Source organism: Myripristis murdjan, chromosome 21 (assembly GCF_902150065.1).
Source record: "Myripristis murdjan chromosome 21, fMyrMur1.1, whole genome shotgun sequence".
In the NCBI taxonomy this organism is placed as follows: Eukaryota; Metazoa; Chordata; class Actinopteri; order Holocentriformes; family Holocentridae; genus Myripristis; species Myripristis murdjan.
Window position 1 is genome coordinate 8,881,497 of NC_044000.1, and position 25,976 is coordinate 8,907,472.

The 25,976-nt window shown below is 40.1% G+C and overlaps 1 protein-coding gene across 4 annotated transcripts in view; it reads left to right on the top strand.

The window, feature by feature from the left end:
- Positions 1-25,976, top strand: part of LOC115379824 (nck-associated protein 5-like) — a 78,851-nt gene that overhangs the window by 29,802 nt on the left and 23,073 nt on the right. For all 4 annotated transcript variants that reach the window (XM_030080740.1, XM_030080742.1, XM_030080741.1 and 1 more), the window contains exons 4-7: positions 23-175; positions 9,942-10,010; positions 12,403-12,441; positions 13,843-13,962. In XM_030080740.1, the coding sequence (XP_029936600.1) occupies positions 23-175; positions 9,942-10,010; positions 12,403-12,441; positions 13,843-13,962 (381 nt within the window). The remainder of the gene's footprint in view (positions 1-22; positions 176-9,941; positions 10,011-12,402; positions 12,442-13,842; positions 13,963-25,976) is intronic.

Consider the following 25,976-nt stretch of genomic DNA (forward strand, 5'->3'; position numbering starts at 1 on the left):
TAATCCTTTCACTGCGTTCCAGGACAAACTCCTGGAGGAAATGTGGAAGCAGCAGGACAGTCTGGAGGGTCCCACAGCCACAGCAGAGAGTCCCGGCTCACCAGAGGCCGGCAGCAGATTGGAGGAAAATTCAAATGACACCAAGCCCCTTCTAGAACGACTGAGAGCCCTGGAGGTAAAGTGGATTCCATGGTCCACCTCCTATCCTCCAACCCCCCCATCTCCCTTTCCTCACCACTCTCCCATTCCCAAACCCCCTTTTTTTATCCATTAACTGCCGCACTGTTTGATCAATTAAAAGTGTAATTTCTTTCTTTAATCTACTTCATTTGATTATCTTTACAAGGTCAAATCCTTGGTTCAGTTCCTCTAGAGGTGTCACCTACAGGGATATTCATATTATTAAAAAATGAATCAAAACGGATTAGCATGTCAGAAACACTCTAATAACTCTGAATTATGTTTATAAATTACCGTTATTGTGTGCCATTCATAAATAGCACCGGAGTCTGTGTGGTTGCCTCATTCGGAAACACTGTTGAGATGTGTAGATGACAAATAAACAAGCACAATGACTGTTTCATCATAGCTCTATTCATTTAGGAATATTACAGAAAATGAGGAGATTTTGCTGAAGAACAGTCTTGAGGGCAAAGAAACAGCAGCCGACAAGGGACTTATTCATATCCAGGAGGTGATAATTAAAATGCTGACAGGGTAGTTAACATTTGGAGTCAGTGTTCCAGTGAATGTACCTCTCTTTCACACCTTCCCCACAGAAAAGTAATGGGACTTCCCATCTGTTGAGAGGTCTCAGACAGGCATTATTGATCACACTGCACAGCATACCTTGAAGGGAAAATCCACTCAAAAACAAGAACTGCAAGAACTCATGTACACTCTTTTTGGTCACTGATGTATTTCAAACATGGTATTTATGAACATTTGATGACACCGGTGACATTTCCTTTTAGCTGCTCTATAGTCGTAGCCCATGTGATGGGCTGGCAACATGTCCAGGGTGTTGGCCAGCCTTCTGCCCAATGCATGCTGGGATAGGCTTCATTTCACTTTCCCTACCTGTAATCTAAAATTATACACCTGAGCTACATACTGATGAACATATGCTTTACTCTAGTGAACTGCCTGCATCTGTTTGAGTGTGGGAGGATAGCTTGTGTTATGAACATGAAGCTACAGAAAAGAACATTGAATCCAACCTGATCTCACAGAAATCCGTGAAATGAGCACAACCTCTTAACAACGCATTGCGTGCTCCTGGCACATAACCTGTTATAATTATGTGTGGCCACCACAGAAACAGCGTCCACTGAAAGTCAATTAGGATCCGTGTCGTATGGCCACCACGCAAACGCTGTCCACTGAAAGTCAATTTCACGTGGGTGGTAGTTCATAGATCCCGGAAGTGCAAATTTAATCAAAATAAAATAATAAAATAAAAAATAAAAAATCGCCAGTTTTCTAGACTAGGACTACCATATTGACCCGCATAAAAGACGACCCTGATTTTAAGATGACCCCTCTTTTTCAAGACCATTTTTTGGAAAATAGGCTACTTTTTATATGGACAAAATCTTGTTTGAATAAAAAAGCCACCGGCCTGCATCAGGCGGGTCGGTCGCGGCACCGGCTGGTACCGCGCCCACCCGGTCAGGTCTGCGGGATCTGACAGGTGAGCGGTCAGTGCCGCGGTCGGCCCGCCTGGTGCCATGGCCGGTAGGAGTAGTATCTAACATGGAAGGGCGCAAGCCAGTAATTTCGCCTAGGGCGGCACATAGGCAGAACCGCCACTGTATAGTTTATAATGTCAGCATTTTCATATTTTTCTAGTCCACAAAAATCACATTTTAAGCCATTTTGAAATCAATGAACGAAATTTTATTTTAATCTGAAAAACACCGGCGTTACCAAGGCAACGCGCTTCATGCTACCTGGTGACTCCCGGCTACTCGGCTTCAAAGACGTCACGCCGTGGGTGGTGGTTCATAGATCCCGGAAGTGCAAATTTAATCGGTATTCTGAAAAAAAGGTCTGATTATTAGCCATAACGTTGTAACCACCCAAGGCAGACTTACCACGAGCTATGAGGATGTGTAACGATGGCATGTGTCCACAAGTCCCGTATAATATCAACTTTATTTTAAGAAAACACGTTTTATTTGCGATAGCATATCACGGAGAAGCACTACATTACCCATAATCCTAGTGTTTATCAGCGACGTGTCTGAATTGACAGCTTTCATCAATAAAGTCAATAAAATCTAATAAAGTGCATGAAAGTTGATAATGTGCTGATATGTTACGCCATTGAACACAACCCTTTCAGTCAGCGAAACAGAGCGGGTGGACAAACCGTGGAAACACGTCAAAAATAGCACTAAAGATTTATATAGTCTATATATATTTTTTTTTTTCATAACACATCTTTATTCGTGGTATAAACATAGGCTACATGTTACGGTTATGCTTTTGCTGTTGAAAAACTACCGTATGTATGGTTTTTAAACCTAAATTCACAATGTTTATCCTAACCCGGAAGAGGGGTACCAGAACTACAATTCGTGCAGAGTTGCAACACACAGAGCAGTCCTGCGCCATAGCTTTTGTAGTTCTAACATGTTATGTCTATTATATGAAGTGGTGATCACTAATTTTGCAATCTTAATCAAAGTTTTGGGTGTGGGAAGAACGCCTGAATGGTCAGATTTTAATTTTTTTTTTCTTAAGATAGTGAAATCATGTTTTTTCCATGTTTTGACACTAGTCGGTGGCGCCCCCTATTGGTTTGCCATCGGACATGATAGTAGAGGTCAAGAGCTTTCCAAAAATGTTGACCCCATGTCTGTGCCATTTTTTGTTGCTGCACTGTAAGCCTTTAAAAGTGTCTCAGGTGGCCATATTAAGTTAATGGGAAAATCTGAAATATGAAACATTGAGTATTTTATGGGGAAAAAAAGCTTTGAAATGGTCCAAATTGAAAAGTATGACTGTGTATATGACTAACATCAATATTATAAATAAATTTGGCCATTAAATACCCCCTTAAAGAAGTTTGACTGATTTTATCAAGTTTGGCCCTAAAAGAGGTCTGCAGATGTACACCTGAGACAGCCTTGGCTTGGAGCACGATGAAAATCAAACTTTGTCACAGAACAACAATGAAGACATCGTTTGAAAGGTCTTGACCTATGGAGTAACATATCTCAGTGTGAAACCAGTGCGCAGTTCCTGCTCCCCACAAGTGCCCTTTGAACCTTGCACCTGAGACACTTTTAAAGACTTACAGTGCAGCAACAAAATATGGTAGAGACATGGGGTCAACATTTTTGGAAAGCTCTTGACCTCTACTATCATGTCCGATGGCAAACCAATAGGGGGCGCCACCGACTAGTGTCAAAACATGGAAAAAACATGATTTCACTATCTTAAGGAAAAAAAAATTAAAATCTGACCATTCAGGCGTTCTTCCCACACCCAAAACTTTGATTAAGATTGCAAAATTAGTGATCACCACTTCATATAATAGACATAACATGTTAGAACTACAAAAGCTATGGCGCAGGACTGCTCTGTGTGTTGCAACTCTGCACGAATTGTAGTTCTGGTACCCCTCTTCCGGGTTAGGATAAACATTGTGAATTTAGGTTTAAAAACCATACATACGGTAGTTTTTCAACAGCAAAAGCATAACCGTAACATGTAGCCTATATTTATACCACGAATAAAGATGTGTTATGAAAAAAAAAAAAATATAGCCTATATAGACTATATAAATCTTTAGTGCTATTTTTGACGTGTTTCCACGGTTTGTCCACCCGCTCTGTTTCGCTGACTGAAAGGGTTGTGTTCAATGGCGTAACATATCAGCACATTATCAACTTTCATGCACTTTATTAGATTTTATTGACTTTATTGATGAAAGCTGTCAATTCAGACACGTCGCTGATAAACACTAGGATTATGGGTAATGTAGTGCTTCTCCGTGATATGATATCGCAAATAAAACGTGTTTTCTTAAAATAAAGTTGATATTATACGGGACTTGTGGACACATGCCATCGTTACACATCCTCATAGCTCGTGGTGAGTCTGCCTTGGGTGGTTACAACGTTATGGCTAATAATCAGACCTTTTTTTCAGAATACCGATTAAATTTGCACTTCCGGGATCTATGAACCACCACCCACGGCGTGACGTCTTTGAAGCCGAGAAGCCGGGAGTCACCAGGTAGCATGAAGCGCGTTGCCTTGGTAACGCCGGTGTTTTTCAGATTAAAATAAAATTTCGTTCATTGATTTCAAAATGGCTTAAAATGTGATTTTTGTGGACTAGAAAAATATGAAAATGCTGACATTATAAACTATACAGTGGCGGTTCTGCCTATGTGCCGCCCTAGGCGAAATTACTGGCTTGCGCCCTTCCATGTTAGATACTACTCCTACCGGCCATGGCACCAGGCGGGCCGACCGCGGCACTGACCGCTCACCTGTCAGATCCCGCAGACCTGACCGGGTGGGCGCGGTACCAGCCGGTGCCGCGGCCGACCCGCCTGATGCAGGCCGGTGGCTTTTTTATTCAAACAAGATTTTGTCCATATAAAAAGTAGCCTATTTTCCAAAAAATGGTCTTGAAAAAGAGGGGTCATCTTAAAATCAGGGTCGTCTTTTATGCGGGTCAATATGGTAGTCCTAGTCTAGAAAACTGGCGATTTTTTATTTTTTATTTTATTATTTTATTTTGATTAAATTTGCACTTCCGGGATCTATGAACTACCACCCACATGAAATTGACTTTCAGTGGACAGCGTTTGCGTGGTGGCCATACGACACGGATCCTAATTGACTTTCAGTGGACGCTGTTTCTGTGGTGGCCACACATAATTATAACAGGTTATGTGCCAGGAGCACGCAATGCGTTGTTAAGAGGTTGTGCTCATTTCACGGATTTCTGTGAGATCAGGTTGTTGAATCGGGTCATTTCCCATCAATATTTCTGTATCATTTTTCCACTGTAGGAATAGGATTAAAGCTGATAGGTTGTGCGGCATGATGATGAGCATGACACTGGATTCTCCCTTCCATGTTCCCATCAAAGACAGAGAGGATCTAGAAACTGATTTACCTGATTGTGGCATTGGTTCTCATGCCACAACATTGCGTTTTGTTGCGTTAACATTAAACCTTTTCCACTTGCACTTGCTGCAGTGTGGTACTGGTCCATGTTGTCACCACCTATACAGTCTCTGTCTTAGATGTTGAAAGGAGGTGAAATGTCCACCTGGTGAAATGGTGTTTAGGTGTGAATTTTCACACTAAAATGAACTTTATTTCAGAATAGCTGTGGAGGAGCTTTGGTCTGTGTTCACACTAGGCCAGATAAATTTGAAAAGTCATCTTTTTTTTTTGCTCCACACTGAGCTGTAGTTTTCTATCTGCGACAAACGGGGCTTTTTGAAAACGTGCTTCTAGGTGGGTAAATTTGATCTGATGTAGTAGTTTGGAGAAGGGAAACGGAGCGTTTTGAAAATACTGACCCAGGATTGTCATGTGATCTAGTCAGAGCCTATAGTATTGAGTATGTGCAGGCCATACACATTGCCCTGCACATGCTTGATGAATTTTAAGACCTGTGGGGCACTTCAATCTGGATGCTGGATTTTTGAAGAATGGTTTGGAAACATTTGTGTGCTATAGTGTGGTGGCTTTTTGCAATTTTTCCCACCTCAGTATGGGTGTAGCCTTGGTGACTGGGAGAGGACAAGATTGTCAGGGCTAAACAACACCAAACACCAAAGTGCTGTGGCAGTGCAGTTTTGTTGGAAGCTGCTGAACAATATACATGTACATTACAATATATATATATATATATATATATATATATATATATATATATATATATATATATATATAGATAGATAGATAGATAGATAGATATATATAGATAGATAGATATAGATATATAGATATATACCAGATACAATTTACAACAATATATTTGCTCCATGCATTGACATAGCCACCACAGTTAGAAAATCACTGAAAATCACTTCCTGGTGGATGAGGATGTCCAGCTCATTGATTCTTGTGTGACTACTGCCATACTGCATGCTCTTCAGCATGAACAGTGGACTGTAAATCATGGCAAAAGGTGTTAGACACAAATGCATGAACACACAGAGCCAGGCTCTTGTAGAGCAGCTCCTCCCCAGCACCTATTAACTCTAAGATCATTGTGTGGGATCGCAGGTAAACTTTGTCTCAAGGTGGATTTTCAATTCAAGTCTACTGAAGCACTCAGAGAACATGAATGTGTTTTAACTGCTGAGATTAATCTTCATTATCCTTCAGTTGTTTATTATTCAACCATGATTGTCCTTTCTTTAAGTAGGGTCTTATTTACAGATAAAGCAGGGCTGAGGGGCTTAACTCACTAATAAGAGATGATCCCTAGACAACTAGAAAAGCAATGTGGAGAATTCATGAAGCACTGCGGCACAAATAATTATTCATAGGTCCTCCTCTTACAGCATGGAGTTATACTGAAGCTGACCCACGAGCAAATGCTTTGGTCAGTTATGCACACTTCAAAATCTTTGAAGTGTGCTGTGCTCCACGTCCACATAAGGTGACGATAATTGGGTGCAAACTCAGATAATTAACAGCAAGGATCCTTGCTGAATAACTGAAAATATAGTGATCCATCAAAAGCTTGGTTCAGATAATTTCAGTCTTATTTAATTTTTCTCTGTTGTCGCACTGGGTGTTTATATAAGAATAAAGTCATAACCATGCTGTCATTAGCGGTGATGGCATCAACTGGCGCCTTAAATTGCATCAATTTCCTTGTCTACTTTGTAGACCCTCATGAATCCCTCTGAATATAGTTTGTGATTTTCAAGCTGTTGCCTCTTCGTGGTGGCTGACTTTATTTGTTCCAAATTTGTAATTAAACTTTAAGGCTGAAGCAGAGGAACATTAAGGATTTTCCATTTAGTTTGAAACTACTTTCCAGCCATTACTGCACACTTGGGGGCCTTCCATATAATCTACCATGAACAATTTGCTCCAAGAACCACAAATAAAAGTGAGAGGATAAATAAGTAAACATGGACTGAGCTCGCTGTGCTCTGTGAATGGAAAGGAGCCCTGTCTCTCCGCAGCAGAAAAGGAATTTGGAGTGGAATGTGACAATTAAGAGCAATACACTGTTTGATGCGATGCTTGCTGCAGATCAATCATGTCAACTATTGTAGAAAAAAGAAGTAGAAGGTAGGAACACTTTAGTATCATTTTGGTAAACAAGCCCACTACAAAAAATGACCATGTCATTAAGTTTTTATCTATCTTAAAATTTCATTTTTCTCTAAACAAGTGAACAAGGATGTGTGCAGTGACAGATAGCATCTTATCTTGCAGTTTTTTTCTGAATGTTTAAACACTAACAGTGATTCTTGAAGCTTTATCTCTGAAACAATTCACACTCGTAGCAAATGTATTTACCAACTGTGCCAAACTGAATGCACATTCTCTGCTTTACACTCAGTTTGCAAATTAATAACACATTTCTAGCAGAACTGTAAACACTGATCTCTACGTGGCTGCATTATTTTGCCAATTGCCTCTTCTCATTTACACGTGGAAACACTTTCATGTAAATAATGGGTTCACAAACAAATCAGAGCTTGAGCTAGTAAACATTTGGTTTGGACAACAATGGAGGCCAATGTTGGACAGAGAGAAAGAGGGGAGAGAACTAGAGGAGGACAAGGAGGAGAAAGAGGAGGAAGAGAAGGGGGAGATGAAGAAGTAAGATGAAGTCTTATGTCCAGACACATTTTTTCTGGTCTAGCACAGTAGAACAGTTTAAGAAAAAAAATAACTTTTTCCCCTGATGTGTACTGATAGTGTATGTGTTCAGAATACACATCCATGCTTTAAACTTCTGGATATGTGTGTGTGTGTGTGTGTGTGTGTGTGTGTGTGTGTGTGTGTTTGCTACATGTATGATTAACTGCTGTAGTTTCAAAGTTAGCACCTAAGCAATCAGAAATAATATGGAAAATAACTCGATATGCTTAGAGATAATGCTACCTGATGAAATCATAATAATTGCAAAGGCAAAGTGCTACCAGGCCAACAACATATGTAGACACACACAATGCATATTTTATAAGGCTCAGCCTCATGTGATGGATTTCCCTGACTTTCAGATGAGCTGCTTTCTCAGGGTCCATGCCTTCAGGTGGATCTGTGTCCTTTTAAACTCCAAGTGTCCTGATGTTTTCAAGGCAGAGCTCCTTGTACACACTCCACACACTGGATTAATATGATCACTCTTGGGAAATTAATGGGTGCTATTTCATCCAACCAGTGTTAGTGAACCAGACAATATACTTTAGTGATTTCCACAGCCGTAGCCCTGGGTTGCTTTGCAGTCAATACAGAAACTGTGGAACTATGAAAGACAAGAGCTTCCCTGAATGCTGTTTCTTCATGTTTGTGATTATTGGCCATTCCTGTATTTCTCTGCAAAGTTGGTGTTCAGAGAAGTTGCTCACAGCGGTTTAGTGATAACAGGCTAGCCCAGGTGTCTTGGCCCCCAAGATTTACTGGATTAATCATTTCAGTGGAAAGTCACCTCCTGGGTTCCTGGAATGGATTCTGCTCCCTGATGGGCTAACCAATTGAATTATACCTGGGGTACTTTTAAATTACCTTTACAGACACTGTGAAGTTCTGTAAGTGGAGTTTGTACACCTGAAAATTATAGCGTCGTGCATTTTTAGCAGCACCTGTCTCCAGTGAGACTTCAAATCTGACTTGATTTGACTACAGCTCTGCATTAACACCATAGATCCCTCCAGGCTTGTCACAAAGCTCAAGGACCTGGGATTAAACACCTCACAGAGCATGTGGATCCTTGACTTCCTGATGGGCAAACCCCAGCTGGTGAGGGTAGGCGGACACACCTCCTCTACCCTCATCCTTAACTCCGGAGCACCCCAGGGCTGTGTTTTGAGCTCCCTGCTGTTTCTCTGTACATGCACAACTGTGTAGCCACTTTCAACTCAGCCATCTCCTGAACGTCAGCGAAACTAAGGCACTGATAGTGGGCTTTGGGAAGAAGCAGGGAAGGAAATACGCCCCTCTTGTTATCAATGGGTCCTGGAAGAGGTGGACAGCCCCTCTTTGGTCATGGTTGGTAATGGGCCAGCAAAGAAGTCATCTTTTCAGCCCAGTTTGCCTCAAGAGGGTGGGGCAATGTGGCATAGCACAAACAGGGCTGAAATTTTCAAACTCATTCATGTAACATCACAAAACCTGGTGGGTCGGATGGTAATAGGTCAAGGTGGCACTGACCAACTTTCCCCACGGATAGGCTGAAAGGGGTGTGTCCTATGACAACTGCAATACCAAAATTGGGCATGGCTTAGCTCAAACACGGTCATAACTTCCAGCTGCAATGTTGAAGAGGTCTGTGTTCTACTGAGTGCATTCTTGTTTCCTTTAGGACTGTTTTTTTTTTATTTTTTTAATCTGTGTTCAAGGTTTGTTCCTTTGTTATCTCCCATTTATCTATGAATCAAGAGAATATAATGTAACTTTTTTTTTTTTATCTCATTAAGGCAAAAAAGTTAATGTGCGGGCATTTGTGTCAGGTCAAAATGTTATTAGGCTACTTTCCAAAAGATAAGTTCCTAAAGAAGAGTTGACAGGATCAAAAGCTTGAATTACTCATATCAGATACTGGTTAGAACTGAAACCCCTTTGTCACGTTACATGTAGTGGACACTTAGCCATGACATTATATACCTCCCTGAAAGAATTTGCAGGATTATATTTTAATAATAATATGGCAGCACATCCAAAATTAATCTAGACAGTATGTGTAGTTTACCTGACTGTGTTTTGCCTCTGCAGGCAGAAAACTCTGCTCTATCTCTGGAAAACGACAACCAAAGGAAGCAGTATGAACGCTGTCTGGATGAGGTGAGTGTTTCTATTTCCTCTCTAAAGTTTATGACAGGATAGTTAACTTTTGGAGTCAGTGTTTACTTTTCAATGATACAGGGGTTGAGCAGATGCATGCGTATCTTCAACAATTAGCCCTTTTCCCTGCATCATATGGTGTTTAATGAGGCCCAAAGGGTTCTAAAGTTTCTATTCTGTCCTATTGGAGATTGTCTGTACTTGTCCCTTTGTGATTGAACCCCATGTAAATCTTAGCCCTTATTTTCATAAGCAATTAAAACCTTTTCACCAGAGCGAGATGAGTCCACATGGTGGTGAAATATCCTCATTAGTTGCTCTGTGTTCCCCTGGGCTATAATCCAACATACTATATTCACTTCCATCATGTGGCAAAACAGCTCCCAAAATAACTCTTTCAGCACATAAACAAAGCAAACAAAGTAGATTATGCCAATATAAAAAACAACAAGTCCCAGTACCCATTTATTTAATGAATTAAACAGCTCTTTATTTGTTGTTTTCCTGTTTCAGTTGGAAAGTAGATCTGGCAGGCAGCTTCTACAGGAAATATCCACTTAGTAGCCTTGCACCAGACAGAAATGACCTGTTGGTCACTTCAGAAACAATTGTAATTGCACAAACACAAAAATGTGTACCTGGACTTATTTTATAGGCATAATATACTTTCCTTGCTTCACATTTGTTTGTACACAAAAAGTGTTATTTTGGTACCTGTTCTACCACACTATGGAAGTGAATGGAGAAATATTCTGGATTCCCTGCTTAGAGGAGCAACATGCAACAACTTCGGAAGATATTTTGCCACAATGTGGATTCATATTGCACCCAGGTAACTGCAATCTAATACTCCACCAAAGTTCAGTTTTCAGAAAAGCAGCCTGTTTGTAGTTTTGTACATGCGGTGGGGTTGAAAAGTTAGTAGTTGGAGTTACAAAGTTTTCACATGACAGAGGTGATATGCTGAATGCTCTATCAACGGCTCTATCAGTTTCAACTTTCAACTACGGGCCAGACAGACAAGGTTATATGAGGCCTTAGTTCACATTGAGCTATACAATCTTTCCACACACACACACACACAGAGATAGTGTTATCGAGGTCCATAGAGGAAATCCAAGAGAAGTATACACCTCTAATTTAGGTGGAGAGACAATGGGGCTGCAGGCAGTATGGGAGTGAGAGCTGGTCTGAGTGCAGGAGAGAGGCTCCCTGTCCAGGAGGAGCGGCTCTGAGCTACAGCACAGCTACAGGGCTGCCTGCCTGCACTCCTTCCACCTTTTTCCTGCCCGACAACAGTTTGATTGACTCTTCCTCAATCCTCTGTCTATCTTCCATCTCGCTCCAGCCTATACAAGACTGCTCTAGTTTTTTTTTTTCTTTTCTTTTTTTTCCCCCTTTTAGTAGGGTTTGGTCATGAGCTTGTTACCATGAAGTTTGTTGCCCTTGAGATTTTTTTTTTATTATTTTTGATGACAGAAATTTCAGAATTGCTGCTGCAGGATTAATTTCTCCTCATCTGCTTTTGAGATTTCTTATTATGCACATGGGCCTCTTTGGGCAAGCGTTCAGAATGCTGCCTGTCATGGTTTGACTGGGCTGAGATGGGTCTTTTGACAGCCAGATGAAAGAGGTAGAGGGAAATAATTTTGCAGCACACAAAACTGGAAACCTATTTATTATTTCAATTTCAAGGTATGAAGCATGCTTTCCCTTCAAAACATCAAAATAACTAGGAAAACCAATAGCTCAGATTATGCTGCTTCATGTGAAATCCACAATGAAAACTGAACTATACTTTCTTCATTGTCATCACCTTCATCTATGACGATTTGGAAAACATAGAACAGCAAAAGTTAGGCCAGTGTCTTATCCTCAGTAGATTAGGGAAAGCAAAGAGATGAAGCATTATGCATTTCTGGAAAAAAAACAAACAAACAAACAAACAAAAAAACTGCTCCTGCTTTTCATAACAATTTTTAGTATTTGTTTGTAGTTGTGTACTTTTGCTTATAAAATTTCTAAAACTCATACTCTCAACAACAGAAGATCAAGTTAGATACACTGACTGCAGGCTATTGCTGCACATTTGCACTAAATCTGACTCTGTGATGCAACGTTTGGTCAATTTGTCTCAAACAGCAACACACACTCAAAACATACATTTCACACTGCTCTCTGTTCTGCTCTCATTTATGGTTTCTGTGTCCCAAACATCCAAACAAAGAGCTGAAATATGATCCACTGGAAGATAATGATCTGATTCATTTTTCAGACACAGGCCACTTGTTCAATGTTATTGTGTGATAAATATAAGTTGCTGTTTTTTTGTTTGTTTGTTTGTTTTTTTACTTGTTTCACTTCTCTTTTGCTGTGTCTTTCTCTCTTCAAGGTGGCGAACCAAGTGGTCCAGGCCCTGCTCACACAGAAGGTTAGTCTTTTTCTGTGTGGTGCTGAAGGATCATTAATCCAGTCGGCAATCAGAATCAATCAGATAGATGATGACTGTCACAGTGATGAGTAGCTATGCGTCAGTAATGTAAAGAATGATCAACAGCGTGTGTCTTGCCTCATCAAAGCATGCCAAACATAAAATATCACCCGAGTATTTATGGTCATGTTGCGTACTAGTGTTTTTAAAGGTGAGACATGTAGCGTTTTAACATCAACAAAATAACAGCACATTATTTTAATTAGTTTAATAAGACAGTTGAGACACACTACAGAATGCTTTAATTGACCAGTCAGAATCAGAAATGTGAAATGACAGACCAGAGTGATTTAATGCTTTGACCGATTGGAATCAAGTATTCAACATAACGTAACATAGTCTGGAATAATGCAAACAATAGATGTTATTTTCTGTATAAATCAAAGCCCTAAGAGGAAAAAAAAAAAAAAGTGAAGTTTAGCCAGGGGATCAACCCTTCAAGAAAAATGCTGCTTCACTTCTGAGCTTTAGGACTACAAACTGTGACACTCTATGGGCTTTGAAGCTGCAGATAAACAATATTTTGTACCTTTATTCAATAAGTATTTAAATTTTACCATTTTCATGCTAACATCCACTAAAAATCCCCTGAAACACGGGATAAAACTAACATTAATGCTAATACTACAAGTTAATGCATACTTATGTGGAAGCAGATCAAAATCTACATTTTAATAAATTCAGGTTAAGGGCTTCCCATAGGCAACAGGTATAACACCAATAAATTGATTCAATACAGTGCATATGTAATCAAATACAGAAGTGTCTTGCACCCCCTTCAGGGATATGACGGTGTTGTATAGATGTAGTTTATCCATAAAGGACTGAGTATTGCTATTTTATTGATTTACGGTGGAAAGAGGATGGAAATATCCCTTCCAACACTGTAAAGTGATAAGCAATGTGCCTGGAGTGACACCAGGTGCTGTGAGGGAGGCAAGCAGCAACATCCTCTTTGCAACAAAACAGCAAGAGGGTTTATGGGAAATGTGGCCTTACTTTTAGCACTAACAATACCACAGGCATGAGATAGAAGCATCTAAACTGTGGTCTTACTTGTTTATTGTAATTACACAAAGATATTAAACTTAATTGGCTGCAGCTTGAATGACGTTTGAAATGCTACATGGAGCAACTTTAAATGCTTTCTCATTGAAATAGTATCGATTCCCTCCCCATAGTTTTAAGACCGAGGCTCAGAGCATTTGATTGCCATGTACACCTTGCATGGATAAACTCTGTGGCTATTAAGTTAGACTGTGATATCCATGTGTTCTTTGAAAAGGTCACAGTCAGTTGAACTGCTTGCCTATTTCTCTCCTTTTTTCGGGGGGTTTCTAGGACTTGAAAGAGGAATGTGTGAAGCTTCGGACCCGTGTGTTTGACTTGGAGCAGCAAAATCGCATTCTGAGTGTGCTGTTTCAACAACGTGTCAAAATGTCCACAACTCCTGTCTCGCAGGTAGGCTCTGGTGTAATGGATAGAAACCGACACTGACAGACACACCGCTTCAAGGCTGCTTGAATTTTACATGAGCTGTGCTCTACTTCTAAAGGTTACTAACTTTAAAAGACACTAAAAAGAGAGAGTAAACAACTCGATGTTCGATATAATTATTTACATTTTGGGGGGCATGTCTCCTCTAGAAAGGTTCAAACTCTGATAAATGTGGCAAGAGGTTCATTTGGCCTTGTCTTAGTTCATTTTTAATTAGTGTAGTCAGTGTCACAGTGGGGCTTCCAAGTGCACTGCAGGTCATCTGACAAGCATTACCTTCCCGTGCCACTCTCTATTTTTATGTTAATCACTGCAGAATTTCGCTGAAACCTCCCATACAGCTGTAGCTGGAAGGCAGCATCCAGAAACCCGACATGGAGCTGAACAATGTGCTCTAATTGGAATGCACTCAACATTAGAGCATTAAGGTTTATTGATTTCTAGAGATGCTGCTCAAATGAGGATAGGAAAAAATATTAAATGACTTAACTGATGTACAACATGATGCTGATGCCCGTTGTTTAGACTGAGAGGCAACAGCTGGACGGGAGAGCTGGCTTGTTGTTCAAAGGTAAGCGGTGTTGTTCTGTCAGCTGCTAAATGCCTCCTAGAGGACACAAGAGTTCAGGAGCTCCACTCACACCACAACAAGATGAATCAGAAAGAGAGGCCTCCAATCACAGCAGCACCTGCCTCCTCAGTAGTGATGCTCTCGCTGCGGGCAACATGAAAGGAAGCGGCCAGACTCCTTGGGTCAGAGTGTGGTGAGGACCAGGCTGCAGTGGCTGAGCAATCACTAACTAGTTAACAGAGTTCACACTCATTACATGATTTGTCAGTCTAATTAGATGCTTATTAATGCTACAAAAAGCACCTGCAAATGTTTTTCAAGATAGAAGAGGATGCTCATTGTTGCTCATTGATTACTGTGCATTGTTGAAAATACACCGCAGGTTTCCGAGGGCCAGTGCTTCATTAAATTCATTAAATTCAACATGTGCAGCTGTAAACTTTAAATTGAAGTAGAGAACCATATTTGCTTTTCTTTTCTTTTTTTTTCTTTTTTTGCAACAACAGCAATATGCAGTATGACGGCAGCCTATAACTAGAATTTAAAAATTCTCTAACCTCGTCCTCAAGCAGTCCTTTGATCCTCAGGTTGGCTGTTTCATTTTGTTTTTTGTTTGTATTTTTTAATTTTTTTATTATTTATTTTTGATTTTTGATTTATTTTTTTTTTGGGGGGGGGGGTTTGTTTATGTAACCTCGCTGACGGGCTTGGTTTGCCTTCTTTGATCATTGTCTGGGAAACTTGACAATAATGAGGCAGCTGTGCCCTCGTGCTGTGCAACAGTGCGGGTAAACACATCTGAAATCGAGCGAGTCCATTTAGATCAGAAAATATGTTCTATAAGCAGACATGATGAGCGGGTTATGCTTCCCATCCATTTATATCACTAAATAAAACATGAACATGCTTGATTTGAAGACTTAATTCCCTGTGTATATGTGTGTGTGTGTGTGTGTGTGTGTGTGTGTGTGTGTGTGTGTGTGTGTGTCCTGAGAAACAAACAAATTAATTAATGGATTAAAAGTAAATTAAAAATAAAAAACATTACTTGAAATTCATCATTATATGTATATTTTTATTGTAATCATTTCAGAAGAGAAGGTGCACCTTTCCGTTGAAGCAGACATCCCATTTGTAAGCAGAACTCTTGCTCTGCAGATGCACAAAATTGACAGCCTAACTTTTCCATGAATAATTGATGAATAGATGATACTTTTGATGGACAGATGATACTTTCTCCAATCTGATCGCTGATAGAAGCATTACATGGTTGAGCCTGGCTTGTCAGACTTTGGTATTAATTCTGCATTCGCAACGTGTCAGCGTTTTATATTTAATAGAAAGATTGGTTTATTGAACAGTGCTGAGCTTCTCTTACTGTCATCTCTCAAGGCACCGGTGGGAACTGCGCATGCAAGTTGAAGCCAATCACAAACACACCCCAGTTACTCTTTTATTGAGTAACTGTGGTAGCTTGCAGGGATTTGCTCAGTCTTACGTCCAGTCTCTGGTTTGATATTTATTTACAGTAAAGTGGACTTTCTTCACCTGAGTGTCCTTTTACTCTAAATTTATACAGCGGGGAAGAACCAACGGAGACACATTTAGGGAGACACAGGAGAGCCCTGGCAAAATCTCCGATAAAATTGAGTTCTACCAGTGGGTGAACATGTGGGGTGTGGGATTTAACCAGGCTGGGCAGGCACAAGGGAAAACCCACTCTAAAACACATCAACAATGGTATAAATGGTCCTTTTTATTGTTTAGTTATGGATTATTCTTATTATTCCAGTGGGAAAGTGCCCAAACATATCTGATGTGACGTCTCATCAAGATGTTTCCTGCTGAGGGGGGTCTGATTTGAAGTTTGACAGGAGACTTTTTTTTTTTTCAACTGTCTGGAACATCAGTAGTTACTGGTGTCAATCACTCCTAATCAAAGAGCCGGCGCTTCTTTCATCTTTGTGCACCGACATTCAACAGGGTGGTGCTGTATGGGGTGAGATCTATTTCAGAGGAGGAGAAGATGCAAATTTCTCCACTGACTGTAGCCTCAGTAGAACAGAATGCAATGCAGCTGCGAGGCATTGCATTTGGAGTGAGGGTTGTAATCCGCACTTTTCCTCTGCTGGAAAAAAAAACCCCACCCTCCTGCTCTTTCTGTGCGATTGCTATTTCCCCAAGCAGCAGCCATAACCCACAACTGAAAGTAACAAGTTCATGCCCGTTGTCTGAGGCTGTCTCAAGTCTTTCTGGGACATGTAGGAAATCACCAGCTGAAGCAGAAGCAGACGAGGCAAGTTGAGGGAAGGTGGGAACACCAAAAGAGTCAATTAGAACAAAAATGACTTGGGCATTGGATTGAAAATTACATATTGGTGATTTCAGATCTTTGGGTGGCATTCTCTTTTAATTTGAACAAAAACAATCCATAAGCTATATTTATTAGCTATTATTTCATGACTGAAATGCAATTATAGTGTATCTGGACAATTAAATGCCAGGGACGAACTCATTCTTCATCTTGATTTTGATTTAACCTCTTTTCATCTCTTTTCATCTTGGCCTGAACTGAATCCCATGCAGATGCAGTTTTGTAAAATAGGAAATCAGCACTGGTAGCATTTCCTGTGTTTTAGCCTAAAACCCAATAAAACCCACAGCCAAAACATTTTTGAAGCCCCATTCTCATGGATTGTCCCCTCTCTCTGTTGCAGTGAGTCCTAATCGTTATGCAGGAGGCAGGAAAGGGATTTTGAGTTATTTTGTGTTTAAAGGTCTTTTTGGATTGTCAGATTCATTGGGAATTTTCCAGCAGTTCTCAGCATGATTCATCCCCTGACAGTTTCAGGCTATCTGTATTCAGGAGAACAGTTTTCTAACAAAGACAGGATTGATCATTTAAAATATATAATGAATAAATTGTGAAAACACTGTAGAACAGCGGTGCCCAGCTGATTTGCTGTGGGGACTGGTAGACGTTTGAGAGATGATTTGGGAGGCCACAAAGTGCATGTTGAAAGCTACTTTAACAAACAAAGTGTCTTTCAACAAAAACAATACGTGAATTTGGCATTGATACACATTCAAACCTTCAGCTATAATAATGGCAATCTCATAAAATGATTTCCCAAAAGTTACTACCTGAATATGTCAATGAAATGCACACAAGCTTGATGAATAAATGAAAACCAGAAACGCACTGCAGCATGACAAACTATGATTTAATGGATTTTATTGGTCACAGGGCCACATCTGGCCCCCGGGCCATATGTTGTGCATGTCTTATATAGAAGCTCCTTTTTCCAGCTCCATGGAAGTGGTCAAGAAAGATGTAGGAATCCCCATGCCAGTTCATTAACTGTAGTGTGAGCCTAGCAGAGCAGCAAATGCTGTCCTTCATCCGTGACCTTTTCTGTAAAAGTCAAACTCCCAGGCTTTGCAGAAGAAGAGCTGTTCTCTTATTTATCACTACTGAGATGCTCTGCCACTGGAAAGAGCTGTTTTTATTACTGTACACTGTTCTTTACAGTCATATTAAAGGTATTTAATCTGTCAATTAAGGGAAACACCTTAGTCAGTTAGTTAGTCAGTCCATTTTCAGTCAGCTAAATTTCTTAAATCTTCATATGAATCTAATAGCAATTTTAGTTTTCATCAGTCTGTTTGTGGTAATTGCAATGTCTTTTTTATAGAAAGACTTGACAATTGGACAGATGACTGATCAATTATGCAGATGAATAGTAGCCTACAATCACTGTCATATTAAAAAACATTTCCCCCAGGGGAATGTCATTACAGTTAAAACATACATTTTCTAATTTTATAGATGAGTCTGCATTTGTGAAGGAGGCGATTATTTAAACTGTGGTGTGATTTTCCATCTAAACTTTGTTCGCTGCACAGCATCACAAGTTTTAACACACTGAATCAAAAAGTGTTAACACATAACACCAAGGGCTGGAAGCTGACCTCGCTCTCTCTTTGCCACTGTAGAGGATGAATTCCAAATTTTACTAACCAACATAGTTATTTCATCAAACAATACAGATTTTTAGAAAAGAAAAAAAAAAAATCCCAAAAATGATTGTTACTATGACAACATGGCTGGCAGAGTGAAAAACACCTCAATGTGGCCTGGTGCCTGGTATGAATCTGCTACCATGAAGGTGTTGGTGTTTTATGTGCCAAATACTGAACTTCTGATTCACTACCGCAGCACTCCATTCACCCAGTGGGCTACATTAGTAGTTTAAGATAATTATCTTGTGCCAGAAGTTGGAATATTAAGCAGAGTTTTTCTGTTTGCCTCCAGTGAAATCACAGATACATTTTTGAACAAGCTTTGCATGTAAATCAGTGATTTACAGGCATGGGGATGTTTTGATTGCTGTCATCCCGACAAAGCTACAGACGCATTTCCCCGGCACGATTCACGGCTGCACAGCTGAGCCGCATTTCAATTGGGATTGAGAGCAGAGGAGATATTTGTGGAGGAGGTTAAGGAATTTCTTGGAGAGATGATCCGGAAATGAGACATTTAGCACCCGCTGAAATTGTTCATGTTGTTTCACTGAGACATGTTTCATTTGAACCCTGAGCCATTTGTCCCCTCGTGATGCTGTTTGACAACACAGGGAAGAGATGAATCAGGCGAACAGAGGGAAAAGTAGAGCATGCCAAGTGAGATTCTACATGGATGTCAGTGAAATTATAGTGTTTAAAGAAAAAAAAAAAAAGCAGCGAGGTAAGGCAGTAAAGCCAAGCTCCCTGAGAAGCCTCATCAGTTCCTCACATCTTTTCATGTCTGATATCACTTCCTGTAAAAATAGCCACGTTAGTCGACTTCATCATAAACTCAGATGACACTGATACAGCATCGTCAGTACTTATAAATGAGCTAAAAACAACAGTTGACACTTCCCACCACTCTTACATCATCTATTCTATTCTATTCTATTCTATTCTATTCTATTATTCCACCTGACCACAGGTACAAAAACTGTTGGTCCGTAAAATGTCAGTAAAGTGCCTGTAGTGGCATAAATGGCATTTTATATTCACCGCACATTTCATTTAGTCACTTAATTGTTCCATAATGGGTTTTTTTGTTTTGTTTGTGTTTTGAGTAGATTCCTCAGCGCGTCCTCTGCCATTGAATAGGTGCAATGGCTCTTCCTGACTTAAAGGACTCCTAACCCTAATATAATTTCATCCGTCTGAGTTTCAGTGGAAAGTTTTAGTGTCCATCGATAGTTTAAAAGCTGCTTTAGAAGCATGAAAATGCTGAAATTTCAGTACTGAATATTAGTGCAAAATATCAGAATAACTTCAGGATAAAAATAATGGCACTGGCTTTCAAAACTGCACGTCTTTCCAGCTCTTGTAATTATATTCCAGTGTTCGCCCCCCTACCTGAGTCACTTTTGATGACTTACTTGAATCACGCTGAACAGAGCTCACCTCCTGAGTGCTTCAGTCTTTTTATGTGGAATGCATTGAGATCGCCAGACATAGTAAGATCCAAGGTCGTCGTTCCTCTGGCGCTCTTTTTGTCTAAAGACGCGAGCCAGTAGCCTGTCCTGGTAATGAGCACGCTCTGGCCTCTTGGACCAAATGAGGAGTGTGATTACCAAGACATGCAATCATGGCCTTTGTACTGCCAGAAAGCGGGAGCAAAGAGACCTAAATCCATTAGACTCTATTGGATTCCTCCATCTCAGCTGCGGAGAATACTTGAAAAAAGGAAATACAGGTCATTTCATTATCTATCATTGGCAATGAAGACTGGAATAAGCAAGGAGGGAGGGAGCGACAGAGGGGTTTGACGGTAGAGAGATACTCTGGCTGTGTATCAGCTTGCAACGTAGCTGAGAGGCAATGGTGTATGAATTATTGAAATGGGTTTTTGTTTTTCACCTTGAGTCAGACATGCTTATTTACAGTATTGGAATTCAACGCCAGAGAAATACCTGAGAGACTTGGGACCGTAGTGTTGTTAAACAAGGCCAAGTGCCGCTCTCCTCAGATAAATGTTCTAGCTGGCTGGCAAATGTAAGACACAGTGAAATTTATTTGCCTGTTTCTAAGTATTTAGGAATGTCTTTGATGTATCTGGTTTGACACAACTAAAAAAAAAAAAAAAAAAAAAACAGCAAGGAGAAGAGTTCACAACAGCAGGGCGATGACAGCATGTGTCAAGTGCTGATGCTGTCTGCTAAACGTGTTAACAATGACTTGAAGGGACTGCTGCAGTGATTTTACATGTTCAGTGTAATTCCTACAAAATGTATATACTTGACATTTCTGCTAATCTTTTCCCAAAGGCAGCAGTCATATTTTAGAACTGTAATTTTTCCTACCTTTTATCCAGCCATTGCTTTCAGAGACTTGTTGGGTTTTGTTGTTGGGACACTTGTTGGGTTTTGATCACTTGAAATTAGGCAGAGTGAAACATTGGATCATGTGATCTGGATAAAGCGTGGGATAAAATATGTAAAGTCCATATCATATCTGTACTATTAAATGACAGAAACATATATAGCTTTTGAAATATATACAAACTTGGTATAAACCAATGACTTGATATCAAGATCAGCTTTTAATTTTTAATTAAACTTTGGTTTTAATATAATTGCAAACACAAGATCTTCATATATTTTGAAAATGTAACTGAGTAAGCTGAGAGGAGGTCTGTCTCTCAGTTTCCCTTCTCATTGTTTCCTTTCTCATTGTTTTCCTTGATAAAGAAGCACAATAGTCATAAGCTGCTCAAAAAACACTTTGATCTATTTAGTAAGGTTTAAACAATTGAATTGTATGACATCAAACTGGATTAAGAAATTCTAACAGAAATGAAGCAGTAACATATGTGGAACAACATTATCAGAAATGTTATCCCTTATGAAACAGACTGAAAGAGCTCAAATAAATAAACAGCGACTGAATGTAAGTGTGTGAAATCTGGGCTCATAATGCTGGTGCAGTTCAAAAGTATTGGCCACTTGTGCGGCTTTTAATTTTTTATTTGTTTGTGTTCTTGAAAATGTGGTTGTATACTGATAATGCATTTAGTTAAAAAAACAGCTAAGTCTTGCTCTCCTAGAAGAGAATTGAGTCAGTATTCCTTATTTTAGTGTTTCAGGGGTGCAATCTGATTTGTCAAAGACAGGTTGTAACCATGCCAGTGACTCCATGGAAGTTGGCAGCTAGACAGGAAGTCTTCACAACACAACAAGCTGTCTTCTTTTATTAACCTCTTTTGCTAACCTTTTCCCCTCCCTTCATCCAGGGAGACTTTGTCGAGCACACATGTTCTTTTTCCACTCCGTGCGCTTTTTCATATTCATGCAGTTCCCTTCACACCTGGGAGCTGCACACCCTACAATTACTGTCTTCTACTGGAGTTTCACATTTCACCACGCAGAGCCAAAGCCTAGTGTGGTCTGCTTGTTTTCCACACTTTCAGCCCTCGTTCCCTGTCTCTCCCTGTCTGCTGACAACAAGTGAACAGCAGTGCATCTAATTAGAGTCCAGCCCACCGGGCAAAACACTGAGCAGCGGAGAGGAGAGGGGGCAGAGGAGGTGAAGGTGAAGTGAGAGATGAAGATGTAAGAGAGAAGGAGAGGCAGGTGTTGCTGAGCGAGAAGTAATAATGAACGGGGGCAAAAGACAAGGAGGTGGATGCAGAAGGGAGGTGGAAGCCACGTCCTGCGATGCTGAAGGAGGTAACGGCGGTGCAGCGGGTTACTGTTTCAAAGCAAAGAGCGCAGACAACTGGGACGTAAGGAGCAGCTGGTTGAGTGCAATTGTGCTTTGGGCGGCGCAGGGGGATGCATGGGAAATGTTTGATCAGATGAGCTTATATGTCCACTGAAGCACAGTGACTTACCTGCTACAATGTATAGGACCTGTTGATCAGCAGCCAGGTGGGAAGACGGTATAATGGTTAAATGTACTCAGTGTAGTTTTCCTCATAAACACAATTGTTTTGTTTTTTTTGTATCTCCTACCTCAAGAGACAACCCAAAGCCTTATTTTAGATTTTTTTTTTTTTTTTTCCGGTCTTGTCTTTGCTCCCACCCCCACCCTTCCTGGGGGTGGAGGTGGGGACGGCGCTTGCTGGGCTGCAGGGTCCCTCTGTGTGTCCACAAACTCCCTCACCCCTCACCCCACTCTCATCCCCAACCTCAGCCCCACCCTTACTCCTGTGGCTGCCCCTCCCACCACACACATTTGCACTATCACACGTGTATCTTTATGCTTTACCCCACTCATTCCAACTTTTTTTCCCTCAAATACAAACCAGCTGTGCTTGCCTCTCCCTTTTCTTTTCCTCCCTTTTTTCTCTTGGTTTGTTGTGTTGTTTTTCTTTTGTTCTGTCCTGACGATGATGATGTGTGATTATTTTATGACACTCTACACCCTCCGTCCAACCTCCCAACTTCATGTTTCAGATTGGTTTACACTTGTATTTCATTAAGTTATTAATTATTAAGGTTTACGTGGACATCAGAAGAAAACTAAAGAATGTAGAGTCAAAAGTAGCCAGTATGAATCATGGCATGAACAAATCTACAATTTACAAATTGCTGAAATCAACAGTGATGTGATGTTCGATGTGCATCGATGTTTTGTCTTTCACTATGGTGAATGTAGAATGCACACAATATGACTAGCAACAATACTGCAAGTAAGGTAATAGTGCAACTGAGCCTTTTATGTGACTGAATAGTTTGAAAATTCCAAAATTTATTTAATTTATTTTTTAAGGAGGTGGCCATGAGAAGTACGCCAGAGTGAGATAATCCAAGGGTTGTGTCCAGAAGTTTCAGAAAGATGAGAAAATGAGTCAAATCTCACTGATTTTAAACAAACCTAATTTCTGTCCAGGGGACAGAAATGAGATATTACCTAGGATATTGCCCAGTGCTCAGACTACACTTCCCTGCATCCTCCACATGACACCCTGAGCTGGGTAAACAAACAACTTTACCACAGTGCAAGAAAATTAAGATTAAGATGTGCATATGATTGGCATCTTCTAAAGCAAGTACAGACCGAAAATGTGCACCTGTGTCACTGTCATCATCCGTACTTTGACTCAGAGCATAATTACAGCAGTATAATCAGAGTATGATGTTTACATGCACTCACCCTTAGTCGCATTATTGCCTTAATCGCATTATAATCACATTTTTGATGTGCATGTAAACAGGATTATTGTCGTGTACTGTAGCATACTGATATTTCTCACATGTTGCACACAATAATACACGGTGCAGCTATTAGGGACAGCACTTAGTGTTATGATTGCATATTTACGCGGCACATCAAAAGCGCAAGTCAACCATGATTGCGGTAATGTCACATGGAGCACCCTGTGATCCTGCTGCTGTATAGCTGAGTGGGGAGAGAAACCACGAATGTGCCAGAGTTAGGGGGTAGATTTCTGTTCCACGCTCAAAATGTATGAACTCATGGTGCTGTAAAGCATTCGGGATAAAAGCATCAACCAAATAGCATCTGCCCTGCGCAGCTCGCTTCTTAAGCTGTATATCGTAGACGGGCCGTTTGAAAAGTTGTTGACATGAAATGTATTATTCTGACAGAGAAAGTTAGATGGGAGCAGGGCTAATATGATTTATTTACATAAGCTTCTGGGCCACTGCTCATGTCTGGCTGTGTTTGGGAGCTTGAAGGTACTGTGCACTGGTACGTGTCCATGTTGTGGTTTCTGAAAGGACCTTTAGACACCATGTTGTAATTCTTGACATTAACATTGATTGGTTTGACTATTGCTTCTGTAAAAACCACCACTAGTACGACAATTCCTCTGCAATCAGCAAGACAACTCAGTTGAAATATGAGTTGAGCAAAAAACAAATCATTTAATCACTCTCATTTAGATGAGTCATGCATGAAGTTATGAATTTATTTACTTTTCATCTCAGATCCGACATTTATGTATTTTTAAGTAGAAATGTCATGGCATTGTGTTTTTAAATCTGCAGTTTAGTGCCAGCTAAAAGTACGATTCATGTGTTTGACATTTTGATGTAAAGAGGCTTTATTCATTATTTAATATCATAAGGAATCATCAGGCAAGGTTATGTTAATTACTGGACAGATATTTCTCACAGATACATGCTTTCAGCTGTATATGTCCATCATGGTTTCACAAGCACCAGGCTTATGGCACTGTCACTGCATATGAATGACTACAGTAAACTTTGCATCACCTTTTACTGCAGAGTAATAATATTTCTGTGAAAATAGACCACTACTGCACGACTGGTATTGGCAGCTGATGAACCTGATGTTGGCGACATTCAGTGAAATTCAATACTTACTGTGAGGAAAGCAACCTGTGCAATGAAAACATAATAGGCTCGTGTATGTGTTCAGGGAACTAACTAATAGTTTCTGCCAACCTCTAGATTATGTTCCAGCTCTGATATCTTTTAATAGGCCTTTGGCAATTTTTCAGATGACAAGCATTTGGACGTGGCATTGGTGTGCACACAATCAAGGGGACATAATCTTCTTTCACTTTGTAAAACAGTCATGTCTGGATTTTATAACACAAAACCAGAATGTTAAGCAAAAGTAATTTTAGAAACTGGGAAAACATTTAAGATATGAAAGGGGAAAAGCACTCCCTCTGTTGGCCCTGAAGTTGCCCTTGACTTAAAGCACAGCGCTGCTCTGATTGAGGGTTTTGTTAAACTGTATCACTTGTGTCAAATCTGAGAGATAGCCCTCGACATGCTGACTGTAATTAGCTCCAAAATTAATCCGGAGAAGCATGGTCAAATTTGGCGTTCTCCCACAGTGCTTGTGAAATAAAGGATAGAATGGATAATCAAATAATAGGTGAATATCAATGAATGGACCAAATCACTTTAGTCCCAAGCTCCCTGATGCAATTATTTCCTATTCACATTAATTATTGCTAACAGATGACACTAATGACTTTGAGAGGAAGCTGGCCATGGCAGCTCTGCAAAGAGATCAATGCTGTTTTAAATGGGGTCACAACATGCCTAACACTCGATGCCTTTGGGTCTCTGTACAATTGGAAATGGCAAGATTGTACAGAGCATCTGCAGTATGTCAGTGAATAGAGCCAGCAGCTCTCCATAACAGACTAGACTCTGCATAGGACAGCAACACCATCCATGTAACAGTGGACCCATGAACCATGAAGCAGAAAATACTAACCAATACTAACCAAAGAGCAACTTTTCAATATATTACCTTAAAAACAAGATTTGAGCCAAAATTATTACCAAATGTACCTACTTGTCTGAATCCTTTCATCTTGTAAAATAATGAGTATGTGATATTTATTTAAGATTGCAGGCTTTACAGGTAAAATAAAATAAATAAATAAATAAATAAAAAA